This window comes from Dromiciops gliroides, chromosome 1 (assembly GCF_019393635.1).
Source record: "Dromiciops gliroides isolate mDroGli1 chromosome 1, mDroGli1.pri, whole genome shotgun sequence".
Lineage (NCBI taxonomy): Eukaryota > Metazoa > Chordata > Mammalia > Microbiotheria > Microbiotheriidae > Dromiciops > Dromiciops gliroides.
In genome coordinates, this window is record NC_057861.1 from 439,149,997 (window position 1) to 439,170,763 (window position 20,767).

Consider the following 20,767-nt stretch of genomic DNA (forward strand, 5'->3'; position numbering starts at 1 on the left):
GATACAAGACAAGAAAGTTTCTGCTCTCAAGAATAGGGGAGACTATGCACTTTGGTCTGGAAAGTTAGGAATAGGGAATGGGGCCATAGACCAAAAAAAATTGATATGTCCATTCCAAGGATGGTAGTGTGGATTTGATTACAATTCCCAGACCTAGAGGGGGAAATCAGGGCAGGATAGTACTGGTAAGGGGGAGGGGGAGGGGGAGAAGGAAGGGGAGGGGGCAGAGCATGAAGATAGTTGGAGGGGTGGGCCTGGGCTAGTTGGTTTCTGGGCCTAATGTCAAGGCTGCAAAAAGGTTCTCAAGATGATGACTGGGGAGTAGTGAGTGAGGGAAAGCATGACTGAGGTCTGACTGAAATAGTGGGCAAGGTAGTTTCCTCCCTGAGAGGTTTGGGGTGGGGTAGGGAAAAGTAAGGAGTGTCATATGACTAGGGGCAGCATCGAACATAGATTTGAAAATATAGGGGGCGGCTAGGTGGTGCAGTGGATAAAGCACTGACCTTGGATTCAGGAGGACCTGAGTTCAAATCCAGCCTCAAGACACTTGAGACTTACTAGCTGTGTGACCCTGGGCAAGTCACTTAACTATCATTGCCCCACCAAAAAAAAGAAAATATAGTTAGTTTTGACCTTATACAAATATATCCCACTTATGTAACTTTCCTTTCATAATGGTGATGGCACGTGGCCACAGGAACCTTATTTCTTTCCACTGCCATTATTGGTATGCCTTCTGCTGTTCTTTTCCCTCTTTCCCCTTCAGCAGCTATGACACAGACACACATGTGTAGGTAACTGGAGACAGCTCATCCTACTGTTGAGAGCTGATAAATTTTCATTAGTAAATGCTATAAATCAGGGTTTGATTATTTGGTTAATGTTAGTAATACAGATTAAACCTAAAAGTGTGTCCACCATACATTTTTTTTCCAGAGAGCCAATTGTTAAACATTCACCAACATACTCTTGCAAATATTTTTTCTACCTTCATTCTTTTTGCCCCCCAGGACTAATCCAGACTGTGTCCTGTGACCATAGGACTGGAGGTGAAGAAGGAGAGATTTGATCCAATGGCTAAACCTTTTCCCCCCCAAGGCAGTGGGTGTTAAGTGACTTGCCCCTAAGTGTCTGAGGCTGGATTTGAACTCAGGTCCTCCTGACTCCCAGGCTGTGCTCTCCCATGGCTAATTGATACTAGGTCCCTCTCCTGCTTTTGACTCTAAGTCCACTGCCTTCTCCCAGAGATTCCAACACATGCCCCTTCCCTATTCAACAGTTCCCTCATCTGTAAAAGGGGATATAATAATACCTACCCCATAGGGTTGTTGTGAGGATCAAATCAGATAATATACATTGAGTTTTAAAAACTTTAAAATTTTATATAAATTTCATAGTTTTATATAGATGCTGGCTATTATTAGTAGTAATGTTTGTTATAAGGGCTAAGTACCCCATCCCCAATGTACTTCATGTAAAAAGGATTTACCTTTAATAGGATCAGCAATGTGGAAAGTACGTTGATGAAGTTAGTTCTTATAAATAGAAAAGAGATTGAAATGGATTCTTTATATGAGTAGCAAATTCCAAAAAGAAAGAAGTTGGTGTTCTATTAAGTGTTCTCAATCCAAGAAGTATTTAAAAGGATAACGCTATTTCAATTTTATTTACATTTTTCTAAGTGCTTTATTGTTGCTCTTTTCTCTCTTTTTTCCCCACCATTGTCATTTCCCAATAACACTCCCTCTCACACAATAGTTCTCCTTGTGACAGATTGTTGTTGTTCAGTCATTTTCTGTTGTGTCTGACTCTTTGTGACCCCATTTGTGTTTTTTGTTTTTGTTTTTTTTTGGCAAAGATACTGGAGTAGTTTGCCATTTCCTTCTCCAGCTCATTTTACAGATGAGGAAACAGAAGCAAAAAGGGTTAAGTGACTTGCTCAGGGTCACACAGCCAGTAAGTATCTGAGTCCAGATTTGAACTCAGGAAAATTAGTCTTCCTGATTCCAGGCCTGGTACTCAATACACTGTGCCACCTAGATGCCCTGTAACAGATACATAGTGTTAAACAAAACCAATAAAAATATCAGCCATCTCTGAAACCACATACCTCATTTCACACTTGTTATCTGATTCCTCTCTCCTGAGAGGAAGGAGCCATGCTTCACCAATAGGATAACTTTCCAGTTCTACTGTATATGATGTGATGCCTTACTTCAAGGATCCATGATTTCATCAGTGTGGGAACTCTTTCCATGTATGTGAATCAAAACTCCACCTGGCCCGAGCATAGACCATTTGGTGAGTTGCTGTGACCAAAATAATTCACTACCTTGCAGTGATGAACCTCTCTGAACTTTGCCTAGTCTGGTCCTCAGAAAGTACTTTCTAATCTCGGCCAGGACTTATGCTTCACTTGCATAGCATTCTAGCACCCAGGCTCAGCCAAATATAACTTAAATATAAGCATTTGGTTATTGGTGCAGAATGTCAAGTTAGGAAGAATCTTAGTATTAATGAAAACCGGTTTCTCTGAAAGATTTATAAAAACATTTTTTTAACAAGAAAACACCTTAAATTTAAAATTTATCTTTTTGTATTGCTAAATTATGTAGTAATTCCAGTTAAAAATATGGTTAATCGGGGCAGCTAGGTGGCGCAGTGGATAGAGCACTGGCCCTGGATTCAGGAGTACCTGAGTTCAAATCTGGCCTCAGACACTTGACACTTACTAGCTGTGTGACCCTGGGCAAGCCACTTAACCCATTGCCCCACAAAAAACAAAACAAAACAAAACAAAATATGGTTAATCCCTTAGCATGTAATAGTTCACTTAATATTTCAGTTTTATTCAGTGCATAAAAATAATTTTAAACGAATACAACTTTATCACATACTAAGAACTTTCACTTACATCATTACTTCATTTGATCATCACATATCTGTGAGGGAGACAGGGCAGATTTTATTAATCCTGTTTGAGAAAGACATCGATGTTCAGATAGAATAGTATACCTTGAACTAGAACCCAAGTGTTGTGCATCTGAAACAAGAGTTCTTCCTACTAAAGTACATTAAGTGTGCCTTTGTGAGGATCACAGAAGATAAAATGGACAAGTTCAAATAAGAAGTTTTTGAACAAACAAAATCAATGCAGCTAAAATTAGAAAGAATGCAGGTAATAAGTGGGGAAGAAGTACTTACCCAAATTATCTTGTATATATAATAATATGCACATGTACTCATTATCTTGTATATATAATAATATGTACATGTCCATGTAAGCTTTTTTAGAGTCAGTAATTAATTTTTTTTCTTTTTCTTTTTTTTTTGCGGGGCAATGAGGGTTAAGTGACTTGCCCAGGGTCACATAGCTAGTAAGTGTCAAGTGTCTGAGGCTGGATTTGAATTCAGGTCCTCCTGAATCCAAGGCCAGTGCTTTATCCACTGTGCCACCTTGCTGCCCCAGTAATTCATTTTTGTCTTTGTATCTCTAGGGCCTGGCACACAGTAGATGCTTAAATACTTGTCAGTTGGTTGGTGTGTGATGTCTTTTTTTTTTTTATATGTCTTTATAACAGAATGGAAAGGGAAAGGAACAAACACTGTACTAAGTGCTTTGCAAACATCTCATTGGATACTTACAACAACTCTGGGAGGTAGGTGCTATTATTATCCCCATTTTCTAGTTGAGGAAACTGAGGCAGACAGAAGCTAAGTGACTTGCCTGGAGTCACAAAGCTAGGAAGCACCTGAGGCCACATTTTAACTTGTCTCCTTCATCTTAGGCCCACTGCTCTATCCACTGAGCCACCTAGCTCCCTATGCATGTGAATAGACGTACATGAAGGGGAAAGAAGCTCTAAAACAGGAAGTTAAAGTAGTTGATAGGATTAACAAATAATTATGACTTTTTGTTTGAATTAAATATATTTAGTCAATACTGTTATTCAAAGCTGAAAATTATTTAAGTTGTCTGGAAGCTATCGTCTGTCGCCCTTCTAAGAACACTTTTATAGTAATTCCTCTCTATGGAATTATATTTTACATTCTTGTTATGTTAAAATGAAGTTTAATATTTATAATATGATATTCAATTTAACCAGCATTAAGCTTTTAAATTGTAAACCACAATTCCATTTCATTAGTGTTTTTAGTTCTTGGCAATATGACATACCAAGTTTTTGGTTTTTGTTTTTTTGCAGGGCAATGAGAGTTAAGTGACTTGCCCAGGGTCACACAGCTAGTAAGTGTCAAGTGTCTGAGGTCGGATTTGAACTCAGGTCCTCCTGAATCCAGGACCAGTGCTTTATCCACTGTGCCACCTAGCTGCCCCCCCCCAAGTTTTTAAACAATGAATAACTCATATATGATACTGGTTTTAATGGACTACCAATACTCACATTCTAGGTAAACCGCATTGCAGCTGTTTTGTTTTTTTAATTACTAGTCAGGATTTGACTCCAATGAGATTACATATGCAGAACTCTTTCACAAATGTAAAGATATCATCAGAGAAAAAGACATTATTTGTCCAATAATAGAGGAAAGTCCCAACTTGCAAATAGGATTTATGTTCCTATAAAAAATGAAACTGAATGCTGTATAATTATAACCAGCAAGGTTGGCCCCAGAAATGAGGGCATCTCCTTCTCTTCATTCAAGAGGTGGGAGATTATGGAAATGGAATGCTTCATGTACTGTTTAGATATAGTTAATATGCTGGTTTTGCTGAACTATTTTTTTCTTAAAAAAAAAAATCTTACAAGGAAAGGCTTGCCAGATATGGAGGGAGGACATGCTCATAAATTAATGTAATGGGAAAAAACATTTTGAGACTGAAAAGAAAAGGTTTTGAAAAAGCACTAATTTTAACTTTTTTTAAAAAAGAGGTTGTTTTCCAGAAGTATATTTGTATGTAAAATATTCGGACCTCAGAACACATTTTCTGTTTGAAATGACATGATCAATAACCAAGCAACGGGGCAGCTATGTGGCACAGTGGATCGAGCACTGGCCCTGGATTCAGGAGGACCTGAGTTCAAATCCAGCCTCAGACACTTAACACTTACTAGCCGTGTGACCCTGGGCAAGTCACTTAACCCCAATTGCCTCACCAAAAAAAATTTAAAAAATAACCAAGCAACAAGAATCTTCTGAACATATAATTCAATTCAACAGTGCACAGCACCATGCTAGGCAGAGGGAATAACCCCTGTCCTCAAGGAGTTTACCTTCTGCTGAGGATGATATCTACACAATGAATATAAGTTATACATTATTTTATGTATAAAAAAGAAAGCTAGCAAGGATCAAGAAAGGCTTCCTTAAGGAGTTGGTGCTTGAGCTGTAAAGGAGAATACAATCTGGGGTATGGGAGACTGGAGATGGAATGTCACAAATGGAGAACGACTAGCAGACATGTCTGGAACAGAAAGCCGAGGAAGGGAAATACTATGAAATGAGTAAGATGTGGAGGTTGTTGAAAATTAAATATAGTTTTTGTACCTATCCTCCTACATTATAAACAAAACCAGAAACTCACATAGACAGATCAGAGAAGGCAATACCTGCTTCTCCTACAAGAAGTGAGGACCTACACAAAACCAGATCAGAGAATTGGTAGGAAGACTAAGCACTCATTTATTTCATCCCAATAACAAGCTAGCATGACATGCAGAGAATCTCTCAAAAGAAAGATTCTCAAAGGTTTCCCTTTTTTTTTTCTTTCTTTTTTTTTTTTTTTATTGAGGCAATTGGGGTTAAGTGACTTGCCCAGGGTCACACAGCTAGTAAGTGTTAAGTGTCTGAGGTCGGATTTGAACTCAGGTATTCCTGACTCCAGGGCCTGTGCTCTATCTACTGTGCCACCTAGCTGCCCCTCCCCCCTTTTTTTGACAGTATTTAAACCTTTTTTTCTTTACTGGTTATAGGGTAACATCATTTTATTATCATACCATAAATCAACCCAAAACAGATATTACAAACGTAAATCAGTCAATCAATACAAATCAGTTTAGCTGTTAACTTAAAGTAGATGCTATGATTAGATTATGTGAAAACAGGAAGGGTATTTGTCAAAGATAAGGGAGCCTAGATAGTTGAAGTTTAGTCAAAAGGGGTGTTGAATACTCAGAGAAATTAATATAAGGTTTCTTTGCTCACTGGTTACAGGGTAATGACAGTTTTATTAGCATAATACAAATTAACCTAAAGCAAATACTATTAAAGACTCAGGAAGGGTTTACCAAGGACAAGGATGCCTAGATATTTTCTAAGGAGAACAATAAGACCTATTTACTCTTTTGGGAAAAGTGAATAGGGATTGTCTGGCTTCACCTTGGAGTAAATGCCAAAAGGCATTTTCCTTCTATCAATTCTGGGTTTCACAGAATCTATCTGGATAATAGGGCAGTTCCATCAGATCCAGGTGATTCAAATACTCACTTGTATCTAAATGATTAAATTTGGCATAATGAGGTATAAAGGGCTTTGAATGCCAAAGAGACCATTTTGTATTTGCTCCTGGAGGTAATGGGAAGCAGCTTGAATTTATTTATTGAGTGGGATGGGTGGGTGAGGTGACATGATTGTACCTGTGATTGAAGAAAATCACTTTAGTGACTGAATGGAAGGTGGATTGGGGTGGGGAGAGACTATTCGGGCAGATCCATTGTTTTGAGGGGTTTTTTTTGTGAGGCAATTGGGGTTAAGTGACTTGCCCAGGATCACACAGCTAGTCAGTGTCAAATGTCTGAGGTAGGATTTGAACTCAGGTCCTCCTGACTCCAGGGCCAGTGCTCTATCCACTGTGCCACCTAGCTACCCCCAGATCCATTGTTGATGATATTCAGTGTGTCCAACTCTATGAACCATACCTGGTTTATACCTGGACCATAACTGAAAAGGTTTGTTGGAGGCTGATTGTGGCAAGCTTTAAAATGACAGATTTGAGTTTATGTTTTACCCTAGAGGCAACATAAAGACTTTTTTAAAGTAAGAAGATGGAGAGAATGATATTGTTAAATTGTAAATAGTTACATAAAGGATGAATTGAAAAGGGAAGAGATTGAAATCAAAATAAGGAAATTAATTAAGAGGCTATTGTGATAGTCCTGGTGAGAAATTGAGGTTTTTAACTAGGATAAAGGCTGTAAATGGAGAGAGATGTAAGAGATATTGATGTAGCATCAGTAAGACTTGGCAACTGATTGGAAATGGGGGTTGAAAGTGAAGGAAGAGGGCAGCTAGATGGCGCAGTGGATAGAGCACCGGCCCTGGAGTCAGAAGTACCTGAGTTCAAATCCGGTTTCAGACACTTAACACTTACTAGCTGTGTGACCCTGGGCAAGTCACTTAACCCTAATTGCCTCACTAAAAAAAAAAAAAAAGAAAGTGAAGGAAGAATCAAAAATTATTCCTATAGTGTGAACCTAAGTAACCACAGTGGTGATGCTAACAACTTCAATGGAGAATTAGGGATTGGGTTGGGAAGGGAGGGAATTTAAGAGTTCTATTTTAGATAAATTGAATTTGAGATGCCTAAGGCCCATTCAAAATGGAACTGAAGTGCTACACAAATGCCTCTGATATTTTCAAGTACCATGCTAATAAAGCATTAATTCAATCATTCAATCAATCAATCAATCAGTCAACATTTATAAAATGCCTACTAATCTGCGGGAATAGAAAAGAGGCCAAAAACAGTCCCTGTCCTCAAGGAGCTTACAATCTAATGGGGGAGACAAAACACAAACAAATATATAGAAAATAAATTACATACAGGATAAATAGGAAATAACAAAGAGAAGGCAAAGGAATTAAAAGGGGTTGGGGGAGTCTTGCTGTGGAATATGGGATTTTAGTTGGGATTTAAAGGAAGCCAGGGAGGTCAGTAGTCTGAGCAGAGGAGAGCTTTAGAGGCATAAAGGACAACCAAAAGCCAGGAGATGGAGTATTTTATTAGAATAGCCAGGAAGCCACTGTCATTAGATCAAAGAGTAAGTGTCAGGGAGCACGGTATTGTTGTTATTATTGTTTGTCCTTCAGTTTCAAAGGGGACGATGAAATCAGGATGATGTCATGACTTACAGTGAATTTAAGTGTGGGAGGGCTATGCAAGGTCACAAATCTCCCTCTCTCCTCCAGGGCCATCTGAGTCCAATGATAAGATATATATCAGGACGACTGGAAATGGCCCCAAATATCTGAGGTAATTAAAGTTAAATGACTTGCCCAGGTTCACACAGCTTATAAGTGTTGAGTTTTTTTCCTTTTCTTCTTTCTTTCTTTTTTTTCTCTTATAAGTGTTTGAAGGGGGCAGTTAGGTAGCATAGTGGATAAAGCACCGGCCCTGGATTCAGGAGGACCTGAGTTCAAATCCAGCCTCAGACACTTGACACTTACTAGCTGTGTGACCCTGGGCAAGTCATTTAACCCCCATTGCCCTGCAAAAAAAATAATAATAATAATAAAATAAAAATAAGTGTTTGAGGTGAGATTTGAACCTATGTCCTCCTAACTCCAGGGCCAGTACTTTATCCACTGGGCCACCTAATTGCCCCAGGGAACAAAGTGTGAGAAGCCCGGAAAGGTGGGAAGGAGTTACATCGTGAAAGGCTTTGAATGCCAAACAGCATTTTGTATTTGCTCCTGAAGACAATAGGAACTCACTGGAGTTTATTAATAGAGGGGTAGGGTGACGTGATTGGACTTGTGCTTTAGGAAAATCACTTTAGTCACTAAATGGGGGGTGGATTGGGGTGGGGAGAGACTTGAGGCAGGCAGATCCACCTCCATCCAGGCAATGACAGCAGGCACCTGAGAGGTGAAAGAGGTCAAAGGAGAGAAAGGGGCATGTTGCAGAGATGTTGTTTTTTAGTCTGTCACTAGCTATTAGAATGTAAGCTCCATGAAGGCAGGGACTGTTTTTGCTTTTCTTTGTATCCCCAGCATTTTACACAGTAGTAAATGGTTAATCAATATGACTGCCCAAACAATTTATACCCCAAAATAGGCCCTCCAAGACCCTAATGAACACTAAACTCCATTTACTTCGCTCTAAACTCTTTTATCATCCTTGGTAATATAGTTCTTAACAAGGTCTAATTGGGCTCTGTATACAAAGACAGCACAATAACATAGAAAGCATTAAGTATTTGGGTAAACTCAACTTTGTGTTCTACTACTTGTTAGCTTTCTCATCCTGATCAATTCCCTTGACATTACTTGCCTCATTGGGGATCTAATCCAACCCCTTCATTTTACAGATGAGGAAGCTGAGGTTCAGGTTAAGTGACCTGCCCAAGGTTACAAATTGTAAGCATGGGGAGAGATGGGATTTGAACTCAGACCCCTCTGATTCCAGAGTCCATGTTTCTTTTTAGGTACCCCACTGCCCTAAGACCCCCTTCTAGTTTTAGAGCCTGTCGTTTTATTTTCTACTTTTTTCACTTAAAGTGAACATAAAGAGGCAACTTTTAAGTCAGCAAGATCTGAATTTAAGGCCTTCCTCACACACATATATATAATCTCAAAGACTGTATGACCCTGGGCAAGTCTCTGAGACAATAAGTTGCAGAAGAGTAGATTTTCTGTGTTGGTAGAGTTATATTTCTTCACTGGCAATTCCCTATACCAATGAAATCATGATTCTGGCCAACTAAATATCATATGCATCTTTATGTTAACATATCCTATGCAGTTGTTATTTTGAATAGTTATGAAGCATTTCCTCAACCCAATGTATAGTTGTATGATTAGCCAGTAGTTTGGGTCTCAGAGTATAGACGGGGACCCAAGATGGTTTCTGGGGGGTGCATGAGGTGAAGACTGCTTTCCTAATAATTCCAAGATGTTTTTATTAGGTTGTTGTTTAGTCATTTTCAGTTGTGTCCAACTCTTTGTGACTGCTTTTGGGGTTTTCTTGACAAAAATATTGGATTGGTTTGCCTTTCCTTCTTCAGCTCATTTTACAGATGAGGAACTGAGGCAAACAGGGTTAAGTAACTTGCTTATGGTCACACAGCTAGTAAGCATCTGAGGTCAGATTTGAATTCAGTTCTTCCTGACTCCAGTCCTGGTGCTCTATCCACTGGGCCACCTAGTTGTCCTTTTACTAGGGTAAATGTTGGTAAATATAATAAACATAAGCAAAAGCTCTAAGAGGGGGTCCCGAATAATTCTTTTGAGAGTTCTCAGATTAAAAAGTTTTAAAAACAGCTGCATTTGCCATTATTCTCTTTATTATTTGCAAGTCTTATTTTCAAGTCAGTGAGTCCAAGGAATAGCTGAACTATTGTTGACCTATGTCTAGCTGTCATGGTATAAAAGATATGCAAGGTGAGGGTCCATGGAAGTAAAATTGTATTTCTTTGGAGCTCTGGCCAATCAGTTCTTTGGAGAGCAGCATATCTGAGAGAAGGTGCAAGATACATTTTGTTTTCCCAGATTTTGCTATCTTGAGGTTTATCTCTTAAATTGAATTCTGTTAGCATCACATAAAATACTCATCTTTAAAAAAATACATTTTATTTTGGTGCCTCTTGTCTTTACATCATAGTGGTTTCCCACCCTCCCTTGTGACAAAGAAAAACAATTAAGCCAAAACATCAGCCACAGAAACCTTTTCTGTCAGTGCATATTAATGCCCTTTTAGGCTCTCCCCCCTTAGTAGTCTCCCACCTCTCAGCAGTGAGGGAGGAGGTATGTTTTATCATCTCTTCCCCAGGCCCTTCCTTCCTTGGGTTTTTCAATTACTCCAAGTTCAACTTCCTTTTAGGCATCTTTTCATTATATGTTATATTCTTGTGACTTATCTTTTTAAATGTTGCAAAACTAGTAGTTTTTTAAAATACCAATTTGTAATCAGTCGGTATATTTAGAAGCAGTATGGTACAATGGGATTATAGTAGATTTGGAGTCAAGGTCTGGGTTCAAATCTAGGCTGTCACAAACTGTGGGGATGTCTTTGGGGCTTCCATTTTCTGGGTCTCAGTTTCCTTCTCAGTAAAACAGGGATATTCATAATAATATTTGAACCAACTGCCTTACACAGGGTCGTTGTGAGGAAGGTCCTGTGTCAACTTTAAGCTCTATAGAAATATGTATTGTTAGGAAGAAAGCCATGGAACGTTTAAATGGCTGCAGTGAGGCAGCTGGTTTGGAATTAAAGTTACTCTTACTCCATTTTGCACAGGAGGAAGGAGGCTTAGGATTTTGTTGCATTCTTTTTAACAACCACCCTTGCCAAAAGGTAGGATGCAGCAGTGCACAAGAGGGTACTAAAAGGAAGCTTCATTCTAATTAGGGCATTTCTCTCATCCATTTTCCTTTAGAAATAAGGACAGGTAGTAGCACCACAGAATACAGTGGGACAACTTTTGAGGGCAAAGTGGGAGCACCTCATGATTTGTTTTGTTGTTGTGTTTTGTTGGGGCTCAGTGGATAGAACACACTGGGCCTGGAGTCAAGAAGACCTGCCTTCAAATCTGGACTCAGACACATGCTCTTACTAGCTGCGTGATCCTGGGCAAATCATTTTACCTCTTTGCCTCAGGTTCCTCTACTGTAAAATGAGCATAATAATAGCACCCATTTCTGTTTGCCTCAGTTTCCTCAACTTTGAAATGAAGGTAACAATAGCACCCATTTCCCTGAGTTGTTGAGAGGATCAAATGAGATAATATTTGTAAATTGCTTCGCACAATGCCTTGGCACACAGTAGGTACTTAATAAATGATTGTTTCAGGGGCAGCTAGGTGGTGCAGTGGATAAAGCACTGGCCCAGGATTCAGGAGTACCTGAGTTCAAATCTGGCCTCAGACACTTGACACTTACTAGCTGTGTGACCCTGGGCAAGTCATTTAACCCTCATTGCCCCGCCCCCCAAAAATGCTTGTTTCTTTCCCTCCCTCTCTTAATATGTATTCATTCAAAGTATCTGCTTTATTGTGCCTGGTTACAAACTGAAGATATGTGAAGAACTGGGGCAGGCTTTAATTAGGAAGGAGCATTAGGTACAGGACAAAAGGATGTAATTTCAGGGGCACTGTAATAAACTAATTTTCCCTGAAAAAGCTTTACTCTCTACTCTCTACCCCTTAGATTCTTATGATTACACAATTAGAAATTCATTTCTTTGCTTAAATACAAATGGACTTTGGAAAGGTAACTTATTTAACCTTATTAAGAATAAATTGGAGGGCGGCTAGATAGCACAGTGGATAAAGCACCGGCCCTGGATTCAGGAGTACCTGAGTTCAAATCCGGCCTCAGACACTTGACACTTACTAGCTGTGTGACCCTGGGCAAGTCACTTAACCCCCATTGCCCTGCAAAAAAAAAAAAAAATTAAAAAAAAAAAGAATAAATTGGAATCCAACCTCAGACACTTGACACTAGCTGTGTGATCCTGGGCAAGTCACTTAACCCTCATTGCCCCGCAAAAACAAAACAAAACAAACAAAAAGAATAAATTGGATTCTAAAATTTTTTTTATTGGTTTTGGTTTAAGATGAGGAAGGGAGAACTTGCATTCAATTCAGTGAGCATTTATTAAACACCCACTCTATGCAGGGCACTGTACTAGACACAGGATACAAAGACCCCAAAAGAGTTCTACCTGCAAGGAGTCTACATCCTTCTTATGATGAATGTGTAGAAGGGATAAGAATAGAGAAAGGAGAAACCGGAACAGGGAGGAATTTGCTTGTGTCACAGTTTTGCCAAAGGCCAGCCATGGTCAAAGGTTATCTTCATCATTTAAAACTGATTTTATTCCTAAAACTTCAAATTTTGTGGAGTGTTTAGACTTTTGTAGATAGTACCAACCCAAAGGTTGGGTTGGACGGCTATTCCAAATTCAAAGTAATTTGTGAATCCTCATCTCCTAAAGCTATAGTACATAAGTTCCAATTACCTTTCAATAGTCAGCCAAAGGACACAATTAGATTTAAAGCACTTATTGAAATGGTATAGTATGAAAGAATAGCAATAATACTTAGGCCATAAACCTCTCCCACAAATACACCTAAAGTTAGAAAGGATACATGTGTGTATACACACACCTAATAATAGGTCATGAGTAGCAAGATTCATACATAGGAGTATTGTGTATGGTCATAGCATGTTGGAGGGGAAATTTCATATCACTAATATTCAGGGTTGTCCTTGTCCTTGAACTGTTCCTGATTGTATTGGTCTCACAGTCTCTGCTAGATTATACTCCACTGGCTGTTCCTGCTTACTGGTTGGCCATGGTTTCTACTAGTCCAAGCTTCTGGCTCAGCTGAAGTCTTCAGTGGTTCTGCAGTCCAAGTATGATGCTGCATAAGAGCCACATGAACTGGCTTTTTCTATCTCCAAGGATCTGGATGTATCAGAGAATCCTCTCTCTGGAAGATACAATGCTTGGAACTCTGAAAATTAGGAACTCTTAAACTTGGATTTACCCATGAAGCAACCCTTAAAGTAGGTGCTGACCCTTTTGTGTCTAGTAGGCTAGGTTATATCTAGGGATGTTCCACACAGAAGTTTGGGGTTCAGACAACAGTAATCTTGAATTCCCCTTTCAGTCTACATATAAGCAACATGTGTACTGTGGCCAAGTGCTTTCTGCTACAAGATACTATTGCTCATGAAAGGAGAGGAGAGCCAAGAATTCCCCTTCCCCCTTGGTGCATTCTCTAGTAAGTAAAATAAAATGATTGGTAGGCTGCATGAAGTAGTGATTTCTTAATATTTTCTGGGAGGGCATAGTAGGAGGGGTCAAAACCTAACACTTTCAACTGATAGAGCTTCATAAATGGAAGCTACTTAGGTCTCTATGATGCTTCACTTTCATTTTATAAGGGTCTTCCTTCAAATAAAACTACATTGCCTACCAGTTTCTTTCCAATTGCTGAAAAGCACTTAACATAAAGCCATTTACTTGACATTTGTTTAATCCCTGTAAAAATATTTAATGACTTCTTTAAGACTTGAATAAATCATTGTTCTTTTTAAAGTTGCGCTTTCAAGAGCCCAGAATATAAAGACTTGGTCTTGTTTCTTAGTCACTTTTCCTCCTGGCATCATACAAACAATATTGGCAGTAAGTTGACAGTATCATCATTGACACCTAACAATTTCTGCTTTGTTTTGTCCACTGTTTTTTGCCATTACTTAATCAGGAGAGATTTCTTCTTTCCTTCCATCCTTCCTTCCTTCCTTTTTTCCTTCTTTCCTTCCTTCCTCCCTCCCTTCCTTCCTTCCTCCCTCCGTCCCTCCCTTCCTTCCTCCCTCCCTTCCTTCCTCCCTTCCTCCCTCCCTCCCTCCCTCCCTTCCTTCCTCCCTCCCTCCCTCCCTTCCTTCCTTCCTCCCTCCCTCCCTCCCTCCCTCCCTCCCTCCCTTCCTTCCTTCCTTCCTTCCTTCCTTCCTTCCTTCCTTCCTTCCTTCCTTCCTTCCTTCCTTCCTTCCTTCCTTCCTTCCTTCCTTCCTTCCTTCCTTCCTTCCTTCCTTCCTTCCTTCCTTCCTTCTTTTTTCTCTCCCTCTCTCTTTCTTCATAGATAGAAGACTCCCTTACTGTCATGTCATTAAAACTTTGCATTTCAGCAGTTACTCCCAAGGAATAGTTCCCTGGGAACTACGGTGATTGTGGTGGTGGTTTCAACTGTACCTTACCAGTTTGATGAGGGAAGACATCCTCTGATCTACCTCCTTTAATATAGCACTAAACGATTTTATTTTTTCATATTTTTAAAACATTGATAATGCCTTGTCTTGCTGAGACTGGCTTTATTTGTTGGTTTTAATCAGTAGGATGCTGAATTCACTGGAAATGATTACTCTCAAATTTTCAACAGGTTGGAATCGGGGCGCTTAGGATTTTTATTTTTATCTTTTAGTAACTAAAATCAGTGTGATGATCATGAGGTGACTTTTAAGTTCCTCCATTTGCAGTGAAGTTTGGTGGTGGTGTTTGTGCATTGGTGGTGTATTCAGGCAGCTGTTTAGAGCAAAACTTCTTAAACTGTGGGTCAAAACCCCATATGGGGTCATGTAACTGAATGTGGGGGTCATGAAAAATTTGGCAACAGTAAAAGGTTATGTGTACCTATTTTATATAGCTATATTCCTAGGGTTGGGCAAAAAGGGGTCACAAGTGGAAAAAGTTTAGAAACCTTGGTTTAGTGGACTGGGAACTTTCCTCTTATTCCCCCCACCCCAGTTTGACCTTCTCTTTTAAATTCAAGTGTTATGACTATTTTTCTTATTTATAGATAAAAGTGTTCCTCTGTATATTAAAAGCACATTTGACCAATGAGTGTGGCGATTGAATTGCCCCCAAAACTGGAGGAGGAGGATACCTTTGGAGGGGAAGATGACATGACGGATGGAGATCTAGGAAATGGACTTGGCCGAAAACCTGGTGGTATTTATGAAACGGAAGATGCAAATGCATCTAATTCCAGAAAAGGATCCTTTCCTTCATCTCCAGGAAAGGGGGAAAAAAGCAACAGCACCATTTTCCGTTATTTCAAACATCGTAATTCACATGGTACAATTTCCAAAAAGCATGGATTTGCAAGTTGTAAACGACATAATAGTGCTGGTAAGATCAAATTTCTCATTCTCTTTTCTCCCTTATTCTGAATGATCTAAAAATTAATCTCCCTAACATTTTGATTTGAATACTCAGCCATAACTTGAGAAATTCTCTTCTTCTGGCTACTTCATAGGATTATCGGCATGGGTACTCACTTTTTTTTCAGGGTTTTTTTTTTTGTGCTACCACAAAAGTGCAGCCATAAATGTAAATATTTTGGTATAGATGGGACCGCTTCCTTGATGTACTCAATGTCTCTCATGTGTTAAATTATCATCTTTATATCCATCTCTAGGCCCCTTCCTAACTATAGTTCTCCTCTCCTTAGCAATTGCCTTCCGGACAGCTTTACCTACATGTCCAATAGGGACCTAAAACTGAACAGGTCCCAAATGGAACTCTTTAATTTGTTGTTGTTCTTCAGTCGTGTCCGACTCTTTGTGACCCCATGGATCGCAGCACTCCAGGCCCTTCTATCTTCCACTATCTCTCTCTCTCTTTTTTTTTTTTTGGTGGGGCAATGGGGGTTAAATGACTTGCCCAGGGTCACACAGCTAGTAACTGTCAAGTGTCTGAGGCTGGATTTGAATCCAAGGGCAGTGCTTTATCCACTGTGCCACCTAGCTGCCCCCCTCCACAATCTCTCTCTCTCTCTTTTTTTTTTTGGTGAGGCAATTGGGGTTAAGTGACTTGCCCAGAGTCACACAGCTAGTAAGTGTTAAGTGTCTGAGGTTGGATTTGAACTCAGGTCCTCCTGAATCCAGGGCTGGTGCTCTATCCAGTGTGCCACCTAGCTGCCCCTCCACTATCTCTTTAAGTCTGTCCAAGTTCATGTTCTCTATTTCTATGACATCTATCTAACCCATCCTGTGCCAACCCCTTTTCCTTTTGCCTTCAATCTTTCCCAACATCAGGGTCTTTTCCAGTGAGTTGCATCTTCTTCATTATGTGGCCAAAGTATTTAAGCTTCAGCTTTAGTATTTGACCTTCCAGTGAATAGCCTGAATTAATTTCTTTAAGTATTCCCACCCCCCAAATCCCTCCCTATTCCAAATTTCTGTTGAGGGTATTGCCATCATTTTAGTTACCTAGGTTCACCATCTTGGAGTTATCTTTGGCTTTCCCCACTTCTTCAACTCCTGCATCCACTCAATTAAACTTTGTTAATTCTAACTCCATAACATAACATTCATTCCCACAGTCTCTACCTCAGTTCATGTCCTCATCACTTCGCCTGGACCTGTGCAGCATCCTCTCTCTACCACCAGAGGTCGCTCCACACCCAGCCTTTCCCTTCTCCACTACTACTTCCACATGGTTGCTAAATCAATAGACCTTTAAATCATTTCACATTCCATTTCCCTAGAAAATCTTCAAAAGCTCCCTCTTGCTTTTTGGATAAAACATAAACCAATAAACCCGTTTGGTTTTTTTTTTACAACTTGTTATTTAAATCCCTCCATGTTTCCTACCTACTTGTCTTAATACTAGTTGATGGACTTCCCATCTTATTTCTTATTGTTTCCCTTCCTACACTCTTTGTTCCAATCACATGCAATTGCTAACTTCCCCATTTATGATATTCTGTTTCTCACTTCTGCCTTTGCACAAGTGGTCCCCCATATCTGGAATGTACCCTCTCTTCTTCATAGCATCTCTAGCTTCCTTCAGAGTCCAACTCAGGTGTACTATCTTTTTTTGGGGGGGTGGTGAGGCAATTGGGGTTAAGTGACTTGCCCAGGGTCACACAGCTAGTAAGTGTCAAGTGTCTGAGGCAAGATTTGAACTCAGATCCTCCTGAATCCAAGGCTTTATCCACTGTGCCATCTAGCTGCCCCCCTCCCAGAGTTATTTTAATTAGTTTTTCTCTTATTACTAATAATTCAGATGATTTTTTAATATAATGTTGATCATTTGCATTTTGGTTTTTTTTTAGTGAGGCAATTGGGGTTAAGTGACTTGCCCAGGGTCACACAGCTAGTAAGTGTCAAGTGTCTGAGGCAAGATTTGAACTCAGGTCCTCCTGAATCCAAGGCCAGTGCTTTATCTACTGTGCCATCTAGCTGCCCCCCTCCCAGAGTTATTTTAATTAGTTTTTCTCTTATTACTAATAATTCAGATAAATTTTTTGATATAATGTTGATCACTTGCATTTTGGTGTTTTTTTTTTTTTTTAGTGAGGCAATTGGGGTTAAGCGACTTGCCCAGGGTCACACAGCTAGTAAGTGTTAAGTGTCTGAGGCCGAATTTGAACTCAGGTCCTCCTGAATCCAGGGTCGGTGCTCTATCCACTGCGCCACTTAGCTGCCCCCATTTTTTTTTTTAAAGGTTATTCATATTCTTTTGACTACTTATCTAATAAGGAATCCTTTGTCCTTTTTTCTACTGCTTCACAATAGTTAATATAGAAGTAAAAGTGGATGTCACAGAACTGAGACTCATTGTTACCTATTTCATAGGTCGCTTTGGCTCAAAATTTCATCTTCTGGCCAACATGTTGATAATGCTTCTCTTACTTAATTAGGCTGGTCATCACATAACAGTTAATCTCCCTGGTGTAAAATCTGCTATGGCTTATATTTTACTGGCCTACCTTTCTAAGACCCAGGGTCATCTCCATGCCATAATAAAGCAGTAGAGTAGGAATTTTCTAGAGAACATAAAGGGCTCTGACCCTAATAATGATAACTCACATTTATATAATACTTCAGATGAAAATGCTATCTATGTATGTGACTCTAAGCAAGTCAAATAACTTATTTGGCCCTTGTTTGGTTATTTCAGTTGTATCTGACTCTTCGTGACCCTATTTGGGGTTTTCTTGGCACAGATACTGGTGTGGTTTGCCATTTCCTGCTCCAGGTCATTTTCAGATAAAGAACTGGGGTAAAGAGGGTTAAGTAACTTGCCCAAGGTCACACAGCTAGTAAGTGTCTGAGGCTGGATTTAAACTCAGGAAGAGGAGTCTTCCTGATTTCAGACCTGGAGCTCTATCTCTTTACTATGTACTTGTGCCTAGGGCCAAACTGTTTGGTCCTAGGTTCCCCATATGTAGAATAGACAGTTAATATGGATAGTTCTTATATATATGCCAATCTCTAATATTCTAATCATATTGTTTCTTTTAAAATTGTTTAAGATCTTTGTCTTTTGCCAGAACTGTAAAATTGAGGTCTTGGATTAGATGATCGTTGAGATCTTTTTCTGCTCTAAATCCTATGATTATTGTGATAACACTGTCATTTTTTAAACCGTACCCACCAACTCTGCCCGTGACCTTGAGATATTCCATTGGGTTAATCCATTCTTGAAATCCTATCATACATGATCAAAGATTATGAACAGTTTTCAAAATACACGCAAATGATGCATGTGGAAAATGTTTTCATTAATAATGAGAAAGATGCAAACTCTAACAACTCAGAATTCATCTCAAATTGGCAAAGATGATAAAAAGGTGGAAGGAGTTGATGTTGGAAGAACAGACAAACAAATACACTGTTGTTGATGAACCTATGAATTGCAGCAACCATTTTGGGAAACAATTTGGGATGAACTGTTCAGACCCTATTACTCAGGGATGCCATTGCTAGGCATGTACCAGAGGAAGTAAAAAACAAGAAAACTCTCTTAGAGAGTTTCCAAATACTCATAGAGCACTTTTGAAGTAGCATAAAACTGGAAACAAAGTGGATGCCCATCATTTGAGGAATGGCTGAAAAAATTGTGGTCTATGAATATAATGGGATATTTTTGTGCTGAAAGAAATGGCATATGAAGAATTCAGAGAAACATGTAAAGACCTTGTATGAATTGATACAGAGCAAAGTAAGAGGAACTGAGAATAAGAAAGCAAAAAGTGACCACAGTAAGGTAAAGGAAAATAACACTAAAATATCAAAACTGAAATGCAATGACCAGTCTCATTTAGAAAAGACTCAGAGGAGGTGAACTGCTACTATGGAATTTATGTGCGTTTAGACAGGGTCAAATATCAGTTTAGCTTTTTTTTTTTCTTTTTTTCTCCTTTTTTTCAGGGCAATGAGGGTTAAGTGACTTTCCCAGGGTCACACAGCTAGTAAGTGTGAAGTGTCTGAGGTTGGATTTTTAACTCAGATCCTCCTGAATCCAGGGTCGACACTCTATCCACTGCGCCACCTAGCCACCCCCCTCACACACACTTACTAGCTGTGTGACTCTGGGCAAGTCACTTAACCCCAATTGCCTCATCAAAAAAAAAAAAAGGGTGGGGGGAGAATTCTAATGGGAGGTGGTTATTGAGAAAAGAAAAGAAACAAAGAGTAACTTCATAGAGTCCCAGGGAAAAAAACTCATCATGTAAATCGTACCTCAATTACTAACATTTTGATTAATGTTAAAAATGCCAGTGAAGAAGAAAGCAGTACTAGGAATTTGTTACTAATTGTGGAAATATTTTTAATGACGAGGGCTGATTTTGGGGGGGCTAATCTGACTGGAGGACTAATTTGGGGACCTTTGACTAGCTGGCTATCTGACTGCTATTAATTTAATATGGGCCATTTATAAAGGTCTACCACACTGCTCCCAAATTGATAAACTAAATATATTAAGAAGCCTCTTAGCTAAATAATCAAAGCAGAGTTTATTTATGAGATACTATTGAAAATTAAGAATAAAGGGAAATAAAATGTACAACCTGACTGCTTTCCTGAGGTCTCTTTCCCACCTTCTGCACTTCGAACTTCTTGAATACAATAAGGGCCTTAGCTGCCTCTCACCTCAGGGCACTCAGGTACTTTATTCTAACTCCTCTTAATTTTCACTTTCTCCAACCTATACCCTGTGCTGACTGCTTCTGTGCTCTCAGCTGCCTCCTGTTCAGTCTGTCTTCTGCCGCCTTTGCTCCTGGTCCTGCGTTGCTGTTTGCCTTGTCCCCCTGTCTCTCCTTTCTAATCTCGTCAGCCGCCCTCTTGACCTCTTCTCAGGCCCCTGTCTCCTTGTCCGAACCGAACCGCTCTGTCCTTGTCCACCCCGCCCCCCCCAATCTTGTCTCTCTATCTAGTCTGTCCTTGTCGTCCGACCTCCTTCGTCCTTGTAAATCCCCCCTTTGCTGTCTAACTCCCAGGTCTATATATACACCTTTCTTATCTCCACTCAAATCTCGGGACTTTTTGCGCCCCCACAGACCAAGCTAATCCA

General features: G+C 39.6%; 1 protein-coding gene across 1 annotated transcript in view; it reads left to right on the forward strand.

Annotated features, from left to right (window-relative positions):
* Positions 1–20,767, forward strand: part of CCDC125 (coiled-coil domain containing 125) — a 62,558-nt gene that overhangs the window by 3,750 nt on the left and 38,041 nt on the right. The window contains exon 3 of the mRNA XM_043979470.1: positions 15,261–15,592. Coding sequence (XP_043835405.1) covers positions 15,301–15,592 — 292 coding nt within the window. The 5' untranslated portion in view covers positions 15,261–15,300. The remainder of the gene's footprint in view (positions 1–15,260; positions 15,593–20,767) is intronic.